The 19962-nt window shown below is 38.9% G+C and overlaps 1 protein-coding gene across 1 annotated transcript in view; it reads right to left on the reverse strand.

The window, feature by feature from the left end:
* SMC6 (structural maintenance of chromosomes 6) overlaps positions 1–19962 on the reverse strand; it is a 295141-nt gene that overhangs the window by 207989 nt on the left and 67190 nt on the right. The window contains 1 exon segment of the mRNA XM_033937259.1: positions 19316–19396. Within this exon segment, the coding sequence (XP_033793150.1) occupies positions 19316–19396 (81 nt within the window).

The raw sequence follows: 19962 nt of genomic DNA on the forward strand, positions 1-19962 counted from the left end.
AAAGAGCCGCAAATAACCCTCTCTCTCCCGCTGCCAAGAAACAAAACACCTAACACCTAAGACCCCCCCCCCCGGCGGCGGGAGAGATGCCCAAACACAACCTCCCAACCGTCTTTGGCAGCAGAAGAGATGCCCATGTTCTCCCGCCCCAAGCACAAAATACCCAACACTCCCTGGAAGGTGGGAGAGATACCCAATCTTACCTGTCACCAACCAACACACTTCCCCAAATTCCTCAGCAGTTTGAGAGATGCCCATGCTCTCCTGCCGACATGCAATACACACCCCCATGCCTCCAATGACCCCCTTACCTTACTTTCAGATGGCTGACCGGAGGGATGTCTACTCCCTCAGGCCAGCTGGCCCGGCTCTTCAAAATGGTGGCCCTTCCTTTCCCCAGCAGCTCCCTCTCCCCACCCAACAGCAGCAGCTCCATCTCCCCAGACTTTACAGTAGATATCCTGCAAACAACAGGGTGGATGGATAGGCTGGGGTAAGCTTAGATGGCAACTTCAGCAGTTGAAACCTAGGACACTACCAGAGGGACTTTAGTCTATGGCCCAGAAATATCAAATAAGAAAAAAGTTAATTTAATCATGTATTTTTAATGAGAATAACTAATGGGCAGTCTGGATGGCCCGTTCAGGTCTTTATCTGCCGTTATTTACTACGACGGTATGTTATATGTAGATGCAATCTGCCAGCCAATTAGAAATAGTGTGTTTACTGATGGCAGCCCTCATCTTGTTGGAATCAAAAGAAACAAAAAATAATTGGCATGTCTGTAGGGTCTACAGAGTCAAAAAAACCATAATGGCATTTCTGCAGGGTCTAGTCCACTGAATATGAAAGGCCAATGCTCACTTGAAATCCAAAGTATGCAGTGCGCTTTTACCAGAATGGGTATGAGGTTTGGGGGAAAAAATGTTGGCAGGACAATAGACTGGTTCAGTTGGAAGAAACTTAGGTTGTGTGCAGAGAGTTACTCTGTTGTGAAGGAAACTAGTGTAAGGTGGATCCTCCACTAGGGCTTGAAGCTCACTGACCCTAGAAGCTGATGTCACTGCCAGCAAAAACACAACCTTCCAGATCAAGTAATTCAATGCACAGGAATTCAGTGGCTCAAAAGCTTTCATCAGCTGGGTGAGGATGATATGAGGTCTCATAAGAACACAAGAATAGCCTTAATGGGTCAGACCAATGGTCCATCAAGCCCAGTAGCCCGTTTTCACGGTGGCCAATCCAGGTCACTACTACCTGGCCAAAACCCAAAGAGTAGCAACATTGCATGCTACCGATCCAGGGCAAGCAGAGGCTTCCCCCATGTCTTTCTCAATAACAGACTATGGACTTTTCCTCCAGGAATTTGTCCAAACCTTTCTTAAAACCAGCTACACTATCCACTTTTACTGCAACCTTTGGTAAAACATTCCAGAGCTTAACTATTCTCTGAGTGTAAAAGTATTTCCTCCTATTGTAGACTTCAATCGTATCTCCCCTCAGCCTTCTCTTTTCCAAACTGAAGAGCCCTAACCTTTTTAGTCTTTCCTCATACGAGAGGAGTTCCACTCTCTTTATCATCTTGGTCGCTCTTCTTTGAACCTTTTCTAGTGCTACTATATCTTTCTTGAGCTAAGGAGACCAGAATTGAACGCAATACTCCAGGTGAGGTTGCACCATGGAGCAATGCACAGAGGAATTATAATATCTATAGTCTTTAACCATCCCTTTTTAAATAATTCCTAACATCTTGTTTGCTTTTTTAGCCGCAACCACACATCGGGCGGAAAGTTTCATTGTATTATTGTCTACAATGACACCCAGATCCCTTTCTTGGGTGCTAATTCCCAAGGTGGACCCTAGCATCCGGTAACTGTGATTTGGGTTATTCTTCCCAATATGCATCACTTTGCATTTGTCCACATTAAATTTCATCTGCCACTTGGATGCCCAGTCTTCCAATTTCCTAAGGTCCGCCTGCAATTTTTCACAATCTGCATGCATTTTAATAACTTTGAACAGTTTAGTGTCGTCTGCAAATTTAATCACCTCATTCGTCGTTCCAATTTCCAGATCGTTTATAAATAAGTTAAATAGCACCGGTCGCAGTACAGATCCCTGCAGCACTCCACTGTTTATTCTTCTCTATTGAGAAAAATGACCATTTGACCCTATCCTCTGTTTTCTATCTGATAACTAATTCCTAATCCACAACTGAACTTTAATTTTCTCAGGAGCCTCTTTGGAGGAACTTTGTCAAAAGCTTTCTGAAAATCTAGATACACTACATATCAACTGGCTCACCTCTATCCACATGTGTATTCACTAGTGCTGCCCGATTCAAATCGGTTCACCGATTCAAATCAGGTGAATCAGATCGGTTCGTTTTTGTAAAAAAACCAGACTTACCGATTCATCCCAATTAAAGTTCATTCTTTTTTCACTGCCGGCCGCCGGACTCGCTCCCATCTAATGTAACTTCTGGTTTTGAAAAACCAGAAGTTACATCAGAAGAAACGAAAGGACGTGGGAGCGTCTAGGGCAGGGGTGTCCAATGTCGGTCCTCGAGGGCCGCAGTCCAGTCGGGTTTTCAGGATTTCCCCAATGAATATGCATGAGATCTATTTGCATGCACTGCTTTCAATGCATATTCATTGGGGAAATCCTGAAAACCCGACTGGATTGCGGCCCTCGAGGACCGACATTGGACACCCCTGGTCTAGGGGGAGCGAGCAGACCTCGTGCAGCAGACCAGTCGGAAGCAAAGGGTATTTTTTGGCTGTCTCCGCATTTCTCCTCTCTTCCCCGCGATTCCACATCCAGTCAAGTAAGTATCTGAACTGGCAGGGGGGGGGTGAAAATCGGCAGGGGGTGCTCAGAATCGGCAGGGGGTGCTCGGAATCGGCAGGAGGCAGAGAATCGGCAGGAGGCAGAGAATCGGCAGGGAGTGCTCAGAATTGGCAGGGGGCTGGTGAGTTTTGGGGGCTGGGGATGGAAGCTGAAATCGGCAGGGGGGCTGGGGATGGAAGCTGAGATTCAGCAGGGGGGCTGGTGAGTCTTGGGGCTGGAAGCTGAAATCGGCAGGGGGGCTGGTGAGTCTTGGGGGCTGGAAGCTGAAATCGGCAGGGGGGCTGGGGATGGAAGCTGGGAATTTTTGATATGACATTGCCTTGGCTAAATAAAATGTTTAAACTTAAAAAGCTGTGTAATTAACAGTGAATTGAATCGAATCGAAAAATCGATTCAATAGGGTGAATCAAATCAAAATATTTTTCTCTGAATCGGGCAGCACTAGTATTCACACCTTCAAAGAAGTCAAGCAGATAGGTGAGGCAAGATCTCCCCCAGCTGAACCCATGCTGACTGTCTCGTTAAATCATTTTTGTCTATGTGTTCCACAATTTTATTTTTTATAATTATTTCTACCATTTTGCCCGATACTGAAGTCAGGCTTACCTTTCTGTAATTTCCCAGATCTCTCTTGGAACCCATGACACTGTTGGACGCTTGATAGGGAGCTTTGTCAATAGCAAACCTTGCATGAATCTAACAACTAGAGCCTGTCCAGAGACAGGCTTACTTACATGAGTATAAGCAGTACTAATTGCACTAAGGTGAACCTTTACAGAGTTGGTCTTGAGAACAGACTTAAAAATGTGGAGAAGGTATTCAAGCAAGTTCTATATAGGGCATGAAAATGGATCAGGGCCTTGTTATCACACCAGATGGCAAACCTCCTCCATTCAAAAGAAGAATATCTCTTAGTGGAACCTTTTCTGGAAGCCAGCAGAACCTTGGAGACACCCGCCATAGGTGCAAGGAGGCAATTTCTAAGTTCTCAACATCCATGAGAGCCAGACTGGAGAATGAGATGTAGAAGAAACCCCTTGTCCTGGATGATAAAAGTCTGAAAAACATTCCAGTCTCTATGGTTCTTCAACTGAAGTTCCAGAAGAAGTGAGAACTATATCTATCTGGGACAATACAGCACAATGAGAATCATGGTTCCCCAGTCTTGCTTGAGTTTCAGCAAAGTATTCCCTATAAGAGGTACGGGAGGATATGTATACAGAAGACCTGTTCCCCAATGCAAGAGAAAGGAACCAACCACTAATCTGTCATGTGACCTGAGTCTGGAGCAGTACTGTGGTTGAATGGAGTGGCAACAAAAACCCATAAAAAGGGTGCCCCACACTCGGAAGATCTCCCAGGCACTGCCCGCATTGAAAGACCACTCATGAGGTTGTGTGATCATGCTCAGTCTGTTGGATTTCCCTGCCAGGCATGTGGCTCTGAGAACCACCCTATTTTGGACAGCCCAATTCCACATACCGACAGCTTCCTAACACAGAGGATAGGCTCCCGTATCCTCTTGCTTGTTGGTGTACTACATTGCAACCTGGTTGTCTGTCCGAACAAATTTTGTTGATAAGCTAATTTCTGAAAGCCTTTAGAGCATTCCATATTGCCTGGAGCTCCAAGAAGTTGATGTCCTAGAAGCTTTCTCCTAAGCTGACCAAGAACCTTGAGTGTGATGCCTATTCATATGAGCTCCCCAGCCAACGTTGGATATACAGTCAGCACATTGTGGTGTTGAAGATTTTAGAATGATAGTATCACGGTCAAATTGATTCAAATTGTCCACCAGATCAGGGATTTCACAAGTTCTGGTATTATCCAGAAGACATCCACTAGGTGTCCTTCTCTTCAACTGCCAACTCCAGATTCTGTCCCTTCTACCTTGGAACAAGCTGCCCAAATCCCTACAGTGGGCTCCATCTCTGGTAGTGTTCAAGGCCCAGTTAAAAGCCCACCCCTTCAAGAGTGCTTCAACTCAACTCCTCTCACCTTGGGATCTGCATCCCCAACCCTATATGTCATGTCTGTCTGTTCAAGTTAGATCATAAGTTCTTCCGAGCAGTGACAGTCTATAAATGTCAAAATGTACAGTTCTGTGTACGCCTTTCGGTGCTATATAAGTGATTAGTAGTAGTAGTTCCCAAAGGTCTGAGACCACTGGGAAGCTAGGGTCCACTGGTTGTTCTCATTTGTATTCGTGTCAGGAGAGTGATATGTATTATGGAAGCTACGGAGCCCAGTAACCTCATCTGCCGAGCTGTGACCTGCTGGCAGGTACAAAACTGAGTGGCTACGGCAACCAATATGTTTGTCCAAGTCACATGTAGAAGTTTTCGTGCATGCACTGTGGCAGCAAGGCTCCTATAAATTCCAATCATTGGAGGGGGGGTCAGGTGGGACTTAATATAGTTTAAAATGAACCCTAGTAGCTCTAATACCTGAATAGCTCACCACATTTACTCTAAAACACTCTACTTCGACATGCTCTTTTCCCTACTTGGATGATTGGCTGGTGAATACATGGACTCCCAGTCTGTGTAACAATATAGTGACTACCACTAGACATCTGGTAAAAATCCTGGGAGTTGACGTGAGGTCAAAGAGCAATGTGTGATACTGGAAGTGATGTGTTCCCACCCAAAATCTGAAATACTTCCTGAGGTTTGGAAGTATCGGGATATGTGTGTAGGCATCCTTTAAGTCCAGGGACCATAACCAATCTTGTTCCTGAATCACTGGGATAAGGGAGCCTAGGAAAACCATCCTGAACTTTTCTATGGTCAGATATTTATTCAGAGCCCTTAGGTCTAGAATGGGACACATCCTCCCTGTCTTTTTTTGGAATAAGGAAGTACTTTGAATAGAATCCCAGCCCTTCTTTCCCTGGTGAATAGGTTCAGCTGAATTAGTATTTAGAAAGGTGGAGTGTTCTTCTAGAAGTTGCAAAAAGTAGTTATTGGGGGAGGGGAGGAGGCAACATGAAGGTTTTTCTTGCCAATTGAGTGTGTATGTAGACCATTTGTAAAACTCATCGGTTGGAATTTACAAGGGGCAACCTTTCTTTGAAAACAACTTCAGTCTCCCTGCCTACTGGTAGATCTGGAACGGTTACTTTGACTGCGGCTATGCTCTGCTAAGCCAGTCAAAAAAATTGTCCCTTGTTTTGATTGGGGAGCCAGCAGGGTCATCTATGCACACTGTTGATGAGAACAAGTGTGCTGGGAATGAATTTGTAGTGAGAGACGAGAAGGAGCATAACTACACTTATGAGAGTAGTAGGATGCTCGTTTTGACTTGACCAAGAACTCCCAGATGGGGAGAGTGCATAAGGCACTCACTGGGAGAGAGCATCAATGGTATCAGTATGTTTCTTGATAAGGTCTGCAACTTCCTCTGCTTTCTCTCCAAAAAGGTTTTACAACTTCTATTTTCCAGCAAAGAAATGCCTCACATGAAAAGAAAAGGGAATGTGCGGCCTGAACCCTGCTCAGCAGTCCATTTGGGAGTTTCACCTTCACTTTGTCCCCATTAACTCTCGAAGCGCAGTCTGCTGTCTCATCAGTGGGAGGAGCCATTGAAGAGCTAGAGTTTAATACATCTCTCTCTCCTCCGGGTTCTGTTCCCCCGCCACCTCTGGCTCCAGCCGCGGCATTGCTGGTGGCTCACAGCGAGGAGTGCTCAACTCGGGAAACTCCAATCCAAGAGGCAACAGCCACGAGACCTGAAGAGAAGCATGGAGAGCTGGGAAGGATAGTGCACACTACTCCCCAGCTATTGAAACCTGCGGCAATTACTCTGGAGAGCATTTGGGAAGCTCTCCAGACACTGAACACCACAGTATCAAGGTCTTCAAATTAAATTTCACCACTTGTGAGTACTGTTGAAAATCTAGGGAGGAAACTGGATGGGACAAAAGCTGAATTTTTTCTTGAGTTAAAAAAGGTCTCTGACAAGACAGAAAAACTTGAGGAGTTAACGTCCAGGACGGTAAAGGAAAGAACTATCTTTAATAGGAAGATTGAACAAATTGAAAATTTCAATTGTAGGCTAAATATAAGAATTTTTGGAATTCGATTTGGGGCCAAATAAATTGCTTGTTAGAGAATCATGTGGCATTGTTGTATGACACAGTTTTATTTGGCATGCCTATGAAAGCTAAGAGCCAAATATCTTCCAACAATAATAAACTTTTACTGATTCTGACTGGAGTTGCCATTCAACAAATAACGTATAATTGGAAAAATTGGAAAAGACTGAATTATAGTTTTTGGTGGAATTCAGCGTGTCACATGTATAAAATGGAAAGAGCGTTAGCTGTTCAAAAAGATTATTTTAATAAGTTTAAGGATGTGTGGGGGCCATTGATAAATTATTGTAAAGAATAGTTATCATTTTTCCCTGATTTTACATAAATGAAAGATTTGGGAGGGGGGGTTGACTTTTTAATATTGGATATGAAGAGTACGAATGATTTTATTATATTGTATGCATCAACTGATATTAGTATGGTGGGTAGGAAGGGGATAAATTTTATTTTAGGAACATGTGTGGTATTTCAAGTGATGTATTAAGTTAATCTGTTATTATTTTCTGTACACTTGATGTAAATATAAAATGAATAAAGAATATTTTAAAAAAATAAATAAATATAAGAATTTTGAATTTTCCTAAGTCCATGGTAATGACTCCCATGGATTTATGGAAAAAATACTTGATTGACATTCTAGGTTTTTCCTCTGAAAAATATCCCGTCGGTAAATCGTATCTACTATTTGCCTGTTAAAAAAGAAAGGTAACCTGAGCAAGGGAACTTACAAACAAATCCTGCTGATCCTTTAAATGTAACGGACATACTGGAATCTACTATCACTTAAAATACAGAAAGAGCAACTTTATTGGTGTCCTTCGTGTTTGAACAGGACATTAACTCTGTTTTCAGAATGTTCTTTAGAAATTCCCAGATATTATTTTATGGGGAAAAAAGTCTGGATATTTCCAGATGTTACCAGGCAAACTCAAGAATGAAGGAAGTTGTTTCTTGCCATGAGACCTGAGGTGGTTTCCTTAGGTGCTTCATTTTTGCTTTCTTATCCCTGTAAATGCACGATAATATACTTAGGGATAAAATATATGTTTTTCTCCCCGGATAACTAAGGGCATTTATTGACTTGAAGAAACTGGGTACCGGATATGTTTAGTGTTATCAAATAGTTAAATTTGAATGTGGGATAACTGTTAAGTCTTTCCTTAATATTTGTTTTCTTGATAGAATAATCTCCTCTTTAGTTTCACTTGGATTCACCAATTATTGCTCTAAATTGAGGTCTAAGGAAGATTGTAATTTTTCCTATTTTTTTTAGTTAATTTCTTGCTTAAATGATTCTTTCTGTATTTCCTAAACAAGTTTGTACTTGGTTATAATTTCTAAATATAAATAAAAATAATATATATATATATATAAAAAGTTTCACCAAGGCAGGTGACATTCACCAATCTCTAGTGGACTGCTTGGTTCAAGTCAGAGACACACAGCCATGACAATCTGTGTATCGCTGAGATCCTGGATGCCACATCAAAAGTATCATATGTGCCTCTGGAAAACACAAAAAGATGACTATCTGCAAACACTGCAAAAGGCAGAAGACACAGAAAAGACCAGTTGTACCAGGAATACTACAAATTATTAGGCAAACAAAACTCAACGTGACCATGTTTCACCTTCAGGCTGCATCAGGGGTAAATGCTAGAAGAGGATAAATACATACTCCCCTTTACAAGCAAAAATCTTCCTCATACAGAGAATCATGCAGCATTCAAATGCCATCTCCCTAACAAAGGATGAAAAGGAAAGACTCTCAGATGGAGACTTTCTTCTTTCCTCAGGTGAAGAGGGGGGTCTGATGATATTCCACGACTCCTCCTCTGAGAAGTAATGTGGATCTTCAGACTCCCATGAATGGTTCATATCGGTATCAGCCAGAACATCTTCATGGGAGGGCTGATACTTGGCCTGTCTCAGTTGTGAAAAACTATGTCCTGTGCCAGAACAGCATTGAGAAGCAGGTTCCCCTCTTGACCGAAGCCACATGGGTTGGTGTGGATGCTGACATCGCAGGCAGTACTAACATCGGATCCTGTAAAATAGGCAGAATAGGCTGAGCAGATGCTATGGCTGGTGCAACATCCTCATTGCCAACACAGTCTGCATGTCCAACAACCCTGCCAAGTGCTAATGGAGCATGGCCTGCATCCATTTATCAAGGTCTGTCATCAAACTGCCTACGCAGTTGTTGGTATTGACTCGGGCACTGGATCTCTGCTAGCAGGAGACCTGCTTGGAGGCACCCCTTGAATGGAGGAGGAGCAGTCCTCCTGGTATCAATGCTTCTCAGTTACTGCCTCTCACAATGCCCCAGAGCTCCCAGCACCATGCATCAAGGGAGACCGATAATTGTGCTTCTTGGCCTTCGCCTGATACACACCATCAATATTTCTCAGTACCAACAAACATGATGACTGTGCTGGGCAGACTTCTACGGTCTGTATCCCAATTAATGATAAGATGGTTTGGATAGGCTGTGAGCTTTGATGGCAACTCCAGTAGTTGGAACCTAAGGACAGTACCAGGCGGTGTTTATGGTCTATGGTCCAGAAATATTTAAAAAAACCAACAATTTAATCATGAATTTATAATGTGTGTAACTATTAGGCAGACTTGATTGACCATTCAGGTCTTTATCTGCTGTCATTCGACTTCTTCGAGTAATGAGATCTTTCATTTCTGTTTGTCATCCACTATAGTACCTTTAAAAGTGCATTCTGACCCGGACCCCTGAGGAAGACTTGCGTGAGCCGAAACACGGACCATGTCAGGTGCATCATTACCAATAGGGTCAGCTGCTCTGGATGTATTTGACCTGATTTTAGTCATTGTTTTTTAATAAACAATATTTCAAGAACATTGCATTCCACAGTCTCCACCTTTTTGGTGAATTCATTATGAGCAAACAATGAAAAATAAATTTTTACTGGTTTCACATTACAGGTACCACTGCATAATGTTTGCTGAAAAAATGGTCTATTCTGCAAAATTGCTTTTATATTTACAAAACAGACTATTAAGTTCCTGTTATTAGAATAAAAAGCTTTTTATACTTTGGCCTTTGATAAGATGAAGGCAATGCAAATATTTCAAATCAAACAAATTGTGAGTATCTATTTGCAAATTTTTAAGGCCCAGAAGAAAAAGGCATAAAAAACAGAAGCTAACTCACAATGGCAATAACTTAAAAAAAATGAAAGAACAAATGTAAAAAAACCAAATAAAACTCCAGGAAAATCCAAATAGTCTAAAAATTGCTTCATTACTAGAAAATAAATCCATAGTGACAACAAAGGGGTGGGGCGTGCCCTCTGAAATGCAATGCCTTAGAAGAAGGCATCCTTTTAAATTGGGAGAAGTGATGTCATCAACAGGATTTGACAATTCCTCCCTCACAGGCACAAAAATGATGACACAAAGCAAGACAGTGATGATAAAGCTTACTGCTCAACATTACATCTCATGGTCATTCTCAAACTCTGTTGCGCCTCCAATTTGCTATTGAATTTTTAGCATTCCACCAAAACAGCATTTACGTCCTCTTTGCTCTTTGTGTGTTTGAGCTACATGGTGCAGGAATTCTTGTGTTTCAAGATGAGGATCAAGGTGAGTAGAATTGGTTTAATGGGAAGGATGGGGGTTGGCTGGATACCAAAGGACAGTAGCTGTTAAGGGGCAGTTGAGGGTGGGGAAGGAATAGCTGGCTACAAAGGAAACCAGATCCAACGGACTTCCGGATGGCAAGGGTTAGCTGAGGGTAGTTGGGTTGCCCATTCGGGGAAAGGGGAAGGAGAGATATTGATGACTGAGCGACAATAACTTGGGGAAACGAAACTGGGCAAAGAAGGGAGTCTGAAGTTTCTATATTTCTATCAGTGGCCTATAGCAGTGGTTCTTAAACCTGTCCTGGGGGACCCTCAGCCAGTCAGGTTTTCAATATATCCCTAATGAATATGCATGAGGCAGATTTGCATCCCTAATGAATATGCATGAGGCAGATATGTATACCTGTCACCTCTATTATATGCAAATCTGCCTCATGCATATTTATTAGGGATATTGTGAAAACCTGGCTGGGGGTACCCAGGATAGGTTTAAGAACCACTGGCCTATAGCAATGCATTTAGGGCCTGATTCTGTATAGGACCCCCAGTCTCAGCAACCGCCTAAGCGGCTTTTTTTTTTTTTTTTTAATTCTTTATTCATTTTCATATTTTACATGAAGTGTACAAAATATTGAGTTACAACTAATGAATACACAATATCACTTTTATATCTATTACATAATATTCTGAACAAATTTTTTTATCCCCTCTCCCACCCCCCACCCTTCAAGTACTTCCAATCACCTTATACATATTGTATACCATATTATAACATGTTATGTAAAATTATTTTCACTACCCCCTCCTCCATGTGTGCCATAAAGAAGACAAGAAAAGAAGAAGATAAATCCTACTATTCATTCAGTACAATACTTTGTCAATGGCCCCCATATTTTTATAAATTTAGGATATGTCCCTCTTTGTATTGCTTTCCATTTTGAATATATGACAAATTGTATTCCACCAAAATGTATAATTAAGGTTACTATGATTCTTCCAGTTATTGGTTATATGCTGAATGGCAACCCCTGTCATGACTAGTAAAAGCTTGTTATTTTCTGGTGAAATTTGACTTTTTTTTCTCATCATCATTCCAAATAACACTGTATCATATGATATTGCCACATGATTTTCCATCAATTTATTAATTTGTGGCCAAATTGCATTCCAAAAACTTTTAATGTAGGGATAATGATACAGTAAATGATCCAACGTCCCAGGTTCCAGATTACAGTGCCAGCATTTATTGGACTTAGAACTATCTAATTTTTGCAAACGTGTAGGGGTCCAAAAAGCTCTATGTAATAAAAAGAACCAAGTTTGTCTCATAGATGCTGACACTGTACATCTCATTCTCCAAGACCAAATTAGTGGCCATTGAGATGCAGTAATTTGATGCTTAATCTCAATGCTCCAAATGTCTCTTAGACCATTTTTTGGTTTTTTATTCAAATATCCAGATATTAATTTATACCACAATGCAGCTTGATGCCCTAGGAAGTCTGCTTGGAAGCATAAGAACTCTAAACTATATTGATTATTCAATGTTTTCCATTCAGGGAACCCAACCTGAATGGCCTGCTTCAATTGCAACCATTTAAAACTTTGTTTTTTACTAAGACCAAATCTATGTTGCAATTGTGAAAATTCCAGCAGTTTACCTTCCGAAATAACATCATTCAGAGATCTAATGCCTGCAATAATCCAGTCCTTCCAAAGGATTTGAGCTCCGCCAATTTTAATCTTGGAGTTTATCCATAAAGACTGATTAGTTGACTTGTTTATTGGGACAGGTGTTAATTTACTAATAAACCTCAACGTTTTCCAAGTATCCATTAATATCTTATTTTCTCTGTATCTTCTAGGCATGTTGATACTTGGAAGATGAACTAAATTTAGGGGAAACATAAGGCGCCATTCCAAATATAACCAATCCGGTGCATTATCTATCAGTTCTGGGAGGATCCAATACATACCCTGACGTAAAATATAGGCTTGATGGTACCTATAAAAATTTGGAAAATTTACCCCTCCCTCCTTAATTGATTTTTGCAAAGATACCAAAGCTATTCTATGCGTTTTACCAAGCCAAAGAAATTTCGTTAAAATGCTATTAAGCTTTTTATAAAAGGACCCCTGAAAATAAATAGGTATCATACTCATTTGGTAGCAAACTACAGGCAAGATCATCATTTTAATAGTTTGAACTCTCCCCCACCAAGAAAGATGTAACGGATTCCATTGCTCACATAACTCTGTAATTCTTTTCAATACAAATTTTTCATTTTCTTTTACTGTATCTTCAATTGTATTTTTAACTTGAATGCCAAGATATTTAAATCCTTCTTCTTTCCATATGAACGGAAAAGCGTCAAATAATCCTTTTACACAATGAACATTTAAAGGTATAAGTTCAGACTTACTCCAATTAATTTTATAACCTGAAAATTTGCCAAACATATCAATTAATTCCAATAGACAAGATAAGGTAGACTCTGGATTCCTCAAATAAAGTAAAATATCATCCGCATAAGCCGAAATTTTATATTCCATATCAGAATATGGAATACCCTCTATCCCCCTTGCTTGCTGTATTGCTAACAATAAGGTTTCTAATACAACATCAAATAACAAAGGAGATAAAGGACAATCTTGTCTAACTCCCCTCTGCAATTGAAAACCATCAGATATCATATTATTAATATTTAATCTTGCAATCGGGAAGCTATACAATGTTTTTACCATTTGTATAAATCCAGAACCTATACCAAACCATTCTAAAGCCTGATACATAAAATTCCATTCTACCCTATCAAACGCTTTTTCTGCATCCAAGGAAACTGTAAAAGCCGGTTCATCCATTTTTTTTTTATAAATTTAACATATGAAACAATAATCTAGAGTTATTAGAGGAATGTCTTTTAGCAACGAAACCCGTCTGATGCATGTCTATAATATGTGGGAGAGCTTTGGCTAATCTCAAAGCCAAAATTTTCGCCAAAAGTTTATTATCCACATTTATTAAAGATATAGGCCTGTAGTTTGAAACCAAAGTAGGATCTTTATTTGGCTTAGGCAAAACAATTACTATTGATTCAGCCATAGTACCTTTAATATCACCTTTTATAAGTTGTGTCTGATAATAAATTTTGTAAATATGGGGAAAGGACATTTTGAAATGTTTTATAAAATTCTACTGTATAACCATCACCACCTGGAGCGGATCCAACTCTAAGAGATCTCAACGCTGTTTCTAATTCTTTTAATGATATAGGTTCATCTAAACTCCGTTTTATATGATCAGGAACTTTAGGTCCAATAATTAAATCTAAAAAATTTTTAACATCTTTTTGCCTCTCCAAATAAGGCTCGGAAGAATACAGGTCCTTATAAAATTTTTGAAATTGCTTTAAAATTATATCCGTTTGATTGGTTATTATACCATTATCATCTTTTATCCCATTAATGTTAGTTCTTCTTTTTTTTGCTTTAAGATAATTTGCCAATAATCTTCCCGTCTTATTAGAATTTCCATAATACATTGTTTGGAAAACAAGTCTCTTCTTATCATTTTTGAAGCTAATTCGTTATATTTACCTTTTGCTTTCAAAAGAGCTTGTAATACATCATGTTCCCATTTGCTTACCAATTTAGTTTCTAGTATTTTAATTTCTTTTTCTAACTCTATATACTGTTTTTTAATCTGTTTCCTAACAAAAGCCGAATATGATATAATATGACCTCTCATAGTCGCTTTAAAAGCGTCCCATACATTTTCAATAGATGTATCTTCCACTAAATTAATTTGAAAGAAATCACTAATTTGTGTTTTAAAATTTTTCATCCACAAGCAATGCATTATCATATCTCCAAAGAGGTCTTCTATTTTCTAATTGATCTAATTGTAAATCTATCCATACTCCCGCATGATCCGAAATGATAATGGGATCAATGGAAGCCTTAATCACTTGCTGCACCTTATGTGATGAAATAAAAATATAATCTATTCTTGAAAATGATTTATGAACCAGTGAACAAAATGAAAATTCCTGATCATTAAAATGAAGAATACGCCATATATCCTTCAAATCACATGATTGAACCAAATTATCTAAACCTAAAGATTTTATACTTTTACCTGGTTTTTTATCCATTAATGGATCCATTACAGCATTAAAATCTCCAGCCACCACTAAATTAGAAGCAGCCAGTGGTAACAACATACTCTGCAATTTTTTAAAGAATTCTGATTGATTCGAATAAGGGGCATATATATTGAACAACGTCAGGGCATTATTTCCCATACTTATATCAACATGTAGCCATCTTCCATGTGGGTCCGAATTTACTATCTTAAAATTGGCCATACACTTTTTATTTATAAGAACTGCTACTCTTGCTTTTTTACCCTCTGCTGGAGCAAAAAAACATTCTTTCACCCACCCACCCGTTAGTTTCTGTGATTCCTTTATATTAAGATGGGTCTCCTGCAGACAATAAACATCCGCGTTTTGCTTCTTTAAAAATGATAATACCTTTTTCCTTTTGATTACATGATTCAGGCCATTGACATTAATAGAAAATATCTTAAAAGACATAATATATTTTATACTCCTCATCATAATCTTCCTCTTCCCTTCTTCCATAACTAAGATCTAAAAAACTTCTCCCCATGGCACACATTCTTACCTCTAAATTACCCAATCCCTTATTAATCTTTTCCTTAATCATTCTGGTAATATCTTTAATACCCACCTTCTTCCCCCCTCCCCCCCCAATATAATGACTGCTTAAGGACACACATTGGACAGTAATCCCAACTTCCCCCCTCCCCCCCAGGCAACCAATATTTATTAATAACCCCTTTATCCTTTATTGAGACAAACTCACTACCTCTCCACAATATATCTAATTATATGTCTCTTCTAATCATAAAACCTTTTTTCTTTTTTTTTTCTTTCCCATTTTAAAGTAATTAATTTCTCTATCTATTATTTAATCTTTAGTCACATAACCATATTTATTTCCTAACATTCCATTAATGCATTTTTATCATTTCACCAATCTCTAATTCATTCCCCCAACATTTTATTTCATTCAAGAAAATTCTATCATAGTCATATATTTAATAAAAAGTATCATTTTCCTATATCTTATATTATCTAATCCATCTTCTCCTATCCTCCTTTTAATATCCAACAGCAAATATCCATCTCTTCATATATTTCTGTTAAAAAAAAAAAAAAACTTTTCAATTTTATAAGTTTTTATCCCCTATTTATATTTAAACATTTTTATTTCATTTTCAAAATATTTTTTTTCCCTTTTCCCTTTTTTTATATTCCCTCTTCTCCAAATTAAATCCAATCTTTTTAAAACTATATTATCACATCAATCTTTACATTCCTTCAGCTACCAATAAATTCTTATGTATCTTTCTTTTATATTATTCATTTTCCTTTCCTTTACTTGCATTTAAATATCATATAACTTGTCCTTTCTATCATTAGTCTATTCTGCAATCTTTTCCTTATTGTCCTTTCATTCTTTACTTTCTCCTTTTCTGACTTATTAAATAAACTGAACTTTAATATTTATTTCTTATCTCCATCCATCCACTCTTAAAAGACTTTTGACTGCCCATTGTCATTCTTTTTTTTTTTTAAATAATATCCTTTTAGTCTATCAGTCCTGCTTTCTTCTTCTTCACATCTATTTATTTTCCTATTCAGTCTTCACTTTTCCTTTTGTGTTAATTTGTCCAGTCCTTTAATCCTTCTTGTTCATTCTTTACTCCAGCCGTCCATCTTTCAGTCTCCTAAAAGTTCAGTCTAATAACTTCACTTTAATGTCTTTCCAGTCTATCCTTCTTTCTTCTTTACATTCTTTTATTTTCTTTTTCACTTGTCCATTTTTATTTCCTGTTCTTTGTTGCATATTCTTCTTTTTCAACAAACAAAAGTCCCATAGTTCTTTATATTTAATTTTTTATTCAATATCCACCAATCCAGTCTTAGTATTTATCCCTTCATTTCAACACCCATTGTGCTAAAATGACATAGGTTCTGATTTTGAAAGAAAGGTCTTTAGTTTTTCCGGATCAACAAAATACAAAGATTTATCCCCACAATATACCCTCATTTTTGCTGGGTAATATAACCCATACTTATATCCTTTTTCCTTTAATTGAGATCTCAGATTAAGGAATTTCTTCCTAATATTTGCTGTATTTTTAGCAAAGTCTGGTAAAAACCATATTTTGGATCCTTTATAGTTTAAGTTTTTATCTTTTTTGGCAGCATTTAAAATTTCTATTGCTTGCTTGTATCTTAACATCTTGAATATTAATGGTCTTGGTCTCCCTTGATTTTCCAGACTCTTTATTGGAATCCTGTGTGCCCGTTCTATTTCCAAAGGCTGTTTGAAATCCAACTGCAATAATCTAGGAATTAAATTTTCTAAAAACTGTATTGCATTTTTCCCTTCCAAATTTTCCTGTATTCCAAAAAGTTTTATATTCTTTCTTCTTCCACGGTTTTCGTAATCTTCCAGCTGACTTTTCAATTGAATTATTTCCAAACTGTCATTTTTGCATCTTTTTCCTTCGCATTCTAAGCTCTCCATTTTAACTTCTAACTCTGTTGTTCTTTTATTAGCTACTTCCATTTGTCTGTGTATATTCAGGATTTCTTCCTTCAGTTCTGCCATATTACTCACAGTCTCTGTCAGCATTTGTTTGATTTGCCTCAGTTCCCCCATAACTTCAGCTTTGCTTAACTCCTCCGATACATCAGCAGGAAGCGGAACCTTACTCGGGGTAATTTGATCCTGCTTCTGCCTTTTCACCACCCCTCCGGTTTCACTTTTACTCTGTCGGGTGCTCGCCATGTTCCCGCTGTCCTCTCCGATGTTTTCAGCCGAAAACAGTTTAAAATGAAAATCTTTATTTATTCAACGGTTGCCCAGGTAAGAGGAGCGCTGCGATCACACGACCATTTTGTGTGCGCGCTAAGCCACGCCCCCCCCCGCCTAAGCGGCTTTTGAGAATCGCACAGAATTGCAGCCTAATGGACAGATGCTTAGACCCCACCTAACCACCCCGATTCTCTAACCAGTGTCCATGTCACATAAGCCGTTTAGAGAATCGCATTCCTGTTGAGCTGATCACAGCAAGGGACTCTCCCTGCCGCAATCAGCTGAGTGGCAGGGAACCTCCAAACCCCACTGTAAGTCAGCCAGTAGGAAGGATGCTCACTCCTTCCCGCCGCCACCCCTGAATCCCACACACACACTGTCTACGGCAGCAGGGATGCCCACTCCCTCCTGCCAGAACCTCCAAAACAATCTCCAGTAGGGGATGGTAAGGGTGGGGTGCCAGCAGGAGGGAGTAAGCATCCCTCTTGACCCGGACAGTGTGTGTAAGAGGGGTGGGGGTGGCAGGAGGGAGTGGGCATCCCTCCTGCCGGCCAACTTGCGGTGGGGTTCGGGGGTTCCCTGCCGTGTCCGCTCAGCTGATCATGGCAAGGAGATTTCCTTGCCACGATCAGTTTAGCAGCCACATCTATTTGAAATGTAGGCCAGCACTTCTTTTTTTTTTTTTATTCTTTATTCAATTTATACTTTACAAGTGCACAGAAATAACAACAAATTAATTTAATATATTACTTGAAATTCCACAAAATTTTCATTGAAATTAGATTTATCCCCTTCCCTCCTACCATACTAATATCAAATAATACATATATAATATAATATCATAAATTATTTCCTTCCCTTCATAACAAATAATGAAAATCGAAAACCCACCCCCCCTCCCCATACTTTCATTTATGTTAATCAGGGAAAAATGATATCTATTCATTACAATAATTTATTAATGGCCCCCACACATCCTGAAATTTATTAAAATATCCTTTTTGAACAGCTAATGCTCTTTCCATTTTATAAATATGACACACTGATCTCTACCAAAAACTATAATTCAATCTGTTCCAATTTTTCCAATTATACGTTATTTGCTGAATGGCAACTCTTGTCAGAATCAGTAAAAGTTTATTATTTTTGGAAGATATTTGGCTCTTAGCTCTCATAGACATGCCAAATAAAACTGTGTCATACGATAATACCACATGATTCTCTAGCAAGCACTTCAATGGCCTAAATTTAAGGAGCCTTATTGCCAGATGCCTAGGGTCGCTTAAGCTCACCTAAGGCCACTTCTGGGCAAAACCATGCCCATGCCCAGCCTTGGACAAGCTTAAGAATCCCTAGGCGTCTCCTTGCACCTGTGACAGATTCCTACAGTGTAGGCAGCCTACATCGGGTTGTTGTTTTTTTGTTTTAATAGAAAACGTGCATCCTGATTGGCTGGTTAGACAGCTGTAGGACGCCTACCGCCGCCTACAATCGGGATGCTGTTTGTAGAATATATACCCCTTAGGGTTTAGTTTACTTTTTTCCCCTTTGACAAAGAAGAGGAACTAGCTTTAGTATACCACAGAGGATATTTCTCCTCCCCCACTTCATTCTTCAACTTTGGAGACAATGGTGAATTTGAGGTGAGGTGGTCTCAGTTGCTGGCTCCTAATCTCAAGTCCTGGTTTATTAGCTAGTCTCCTTATCCAAAACCATATACAGATAAGTAGTGTCAAAAAGCAAGAACTATTTTAATCACAAGTTGTCCTAGCTCCAAACAAAATATGCCTTTCTACCTTTTTTCCATTTTTTTTTAAAAACAGATTGGACTTACCTTATATTTATCACCTTCATTTTTAGAGTGCAAAAAGTGCTTACTCATCTCTTGGGTTAAAACAGAAACTGGATTATCCACCTACAATAGAAACATTTTGTAGTAACTCAGAAATATTCCTTTTTTCATTTAATACCCTTGGACGGTGCCGAAATGACACTACTAAAAGCTGAAGTCTTCCATTTATCCACAGAAAAAGTATGATGAAACAGCAATACAAAATTCTTCACACTATCCAAAGACCTTCAACCTTATAATCCAAATAACAAGCATGTTTCTGTTTAGCCCTTTCACAAGATTTTAAATCAATCATCTTATGTAGCACTTCAAGACAATTAATAAAATAGATGGAGACCAGCAAGCTTTACATTTCAAAACAATGTAATTGGTGAACTACATTCTGTTAAGCACTCTGAAACTATCATTTAAGAGTCTATTACCTTGATTCCTGAACTTATGGCAGAATCCTAAAATACTTTTTCAAACACTGAGAAACCCTCAATTTAGTAGACTTACAGATTCTATAATTTAGCTCTTTGAGAAACCCAGGAACCCTAGTTTGGGAATCACTGGTCTATTGTGATGCAGTTCAGGGATTATAAAGTGAGCGTAGATGAATATTAGATTCACTCACATTCTGCACAGAC

The sequence above is a fragment of the Geotrypetes seraphini genome, chromosome 3, assembly GCF_902459505.1.
Source record: "Geotrypetes seraphini chromosome 3, aGeoSer1.1, whole genome shotgun sequence".
Taxonomy (NCBI): domain Eukaryota; kingdom Metazoa; phylum Chordata; class Amphibia; order Gymnophiona; family Dermophiidae; genus Geotrypetes; species Geotrypetes seraphini.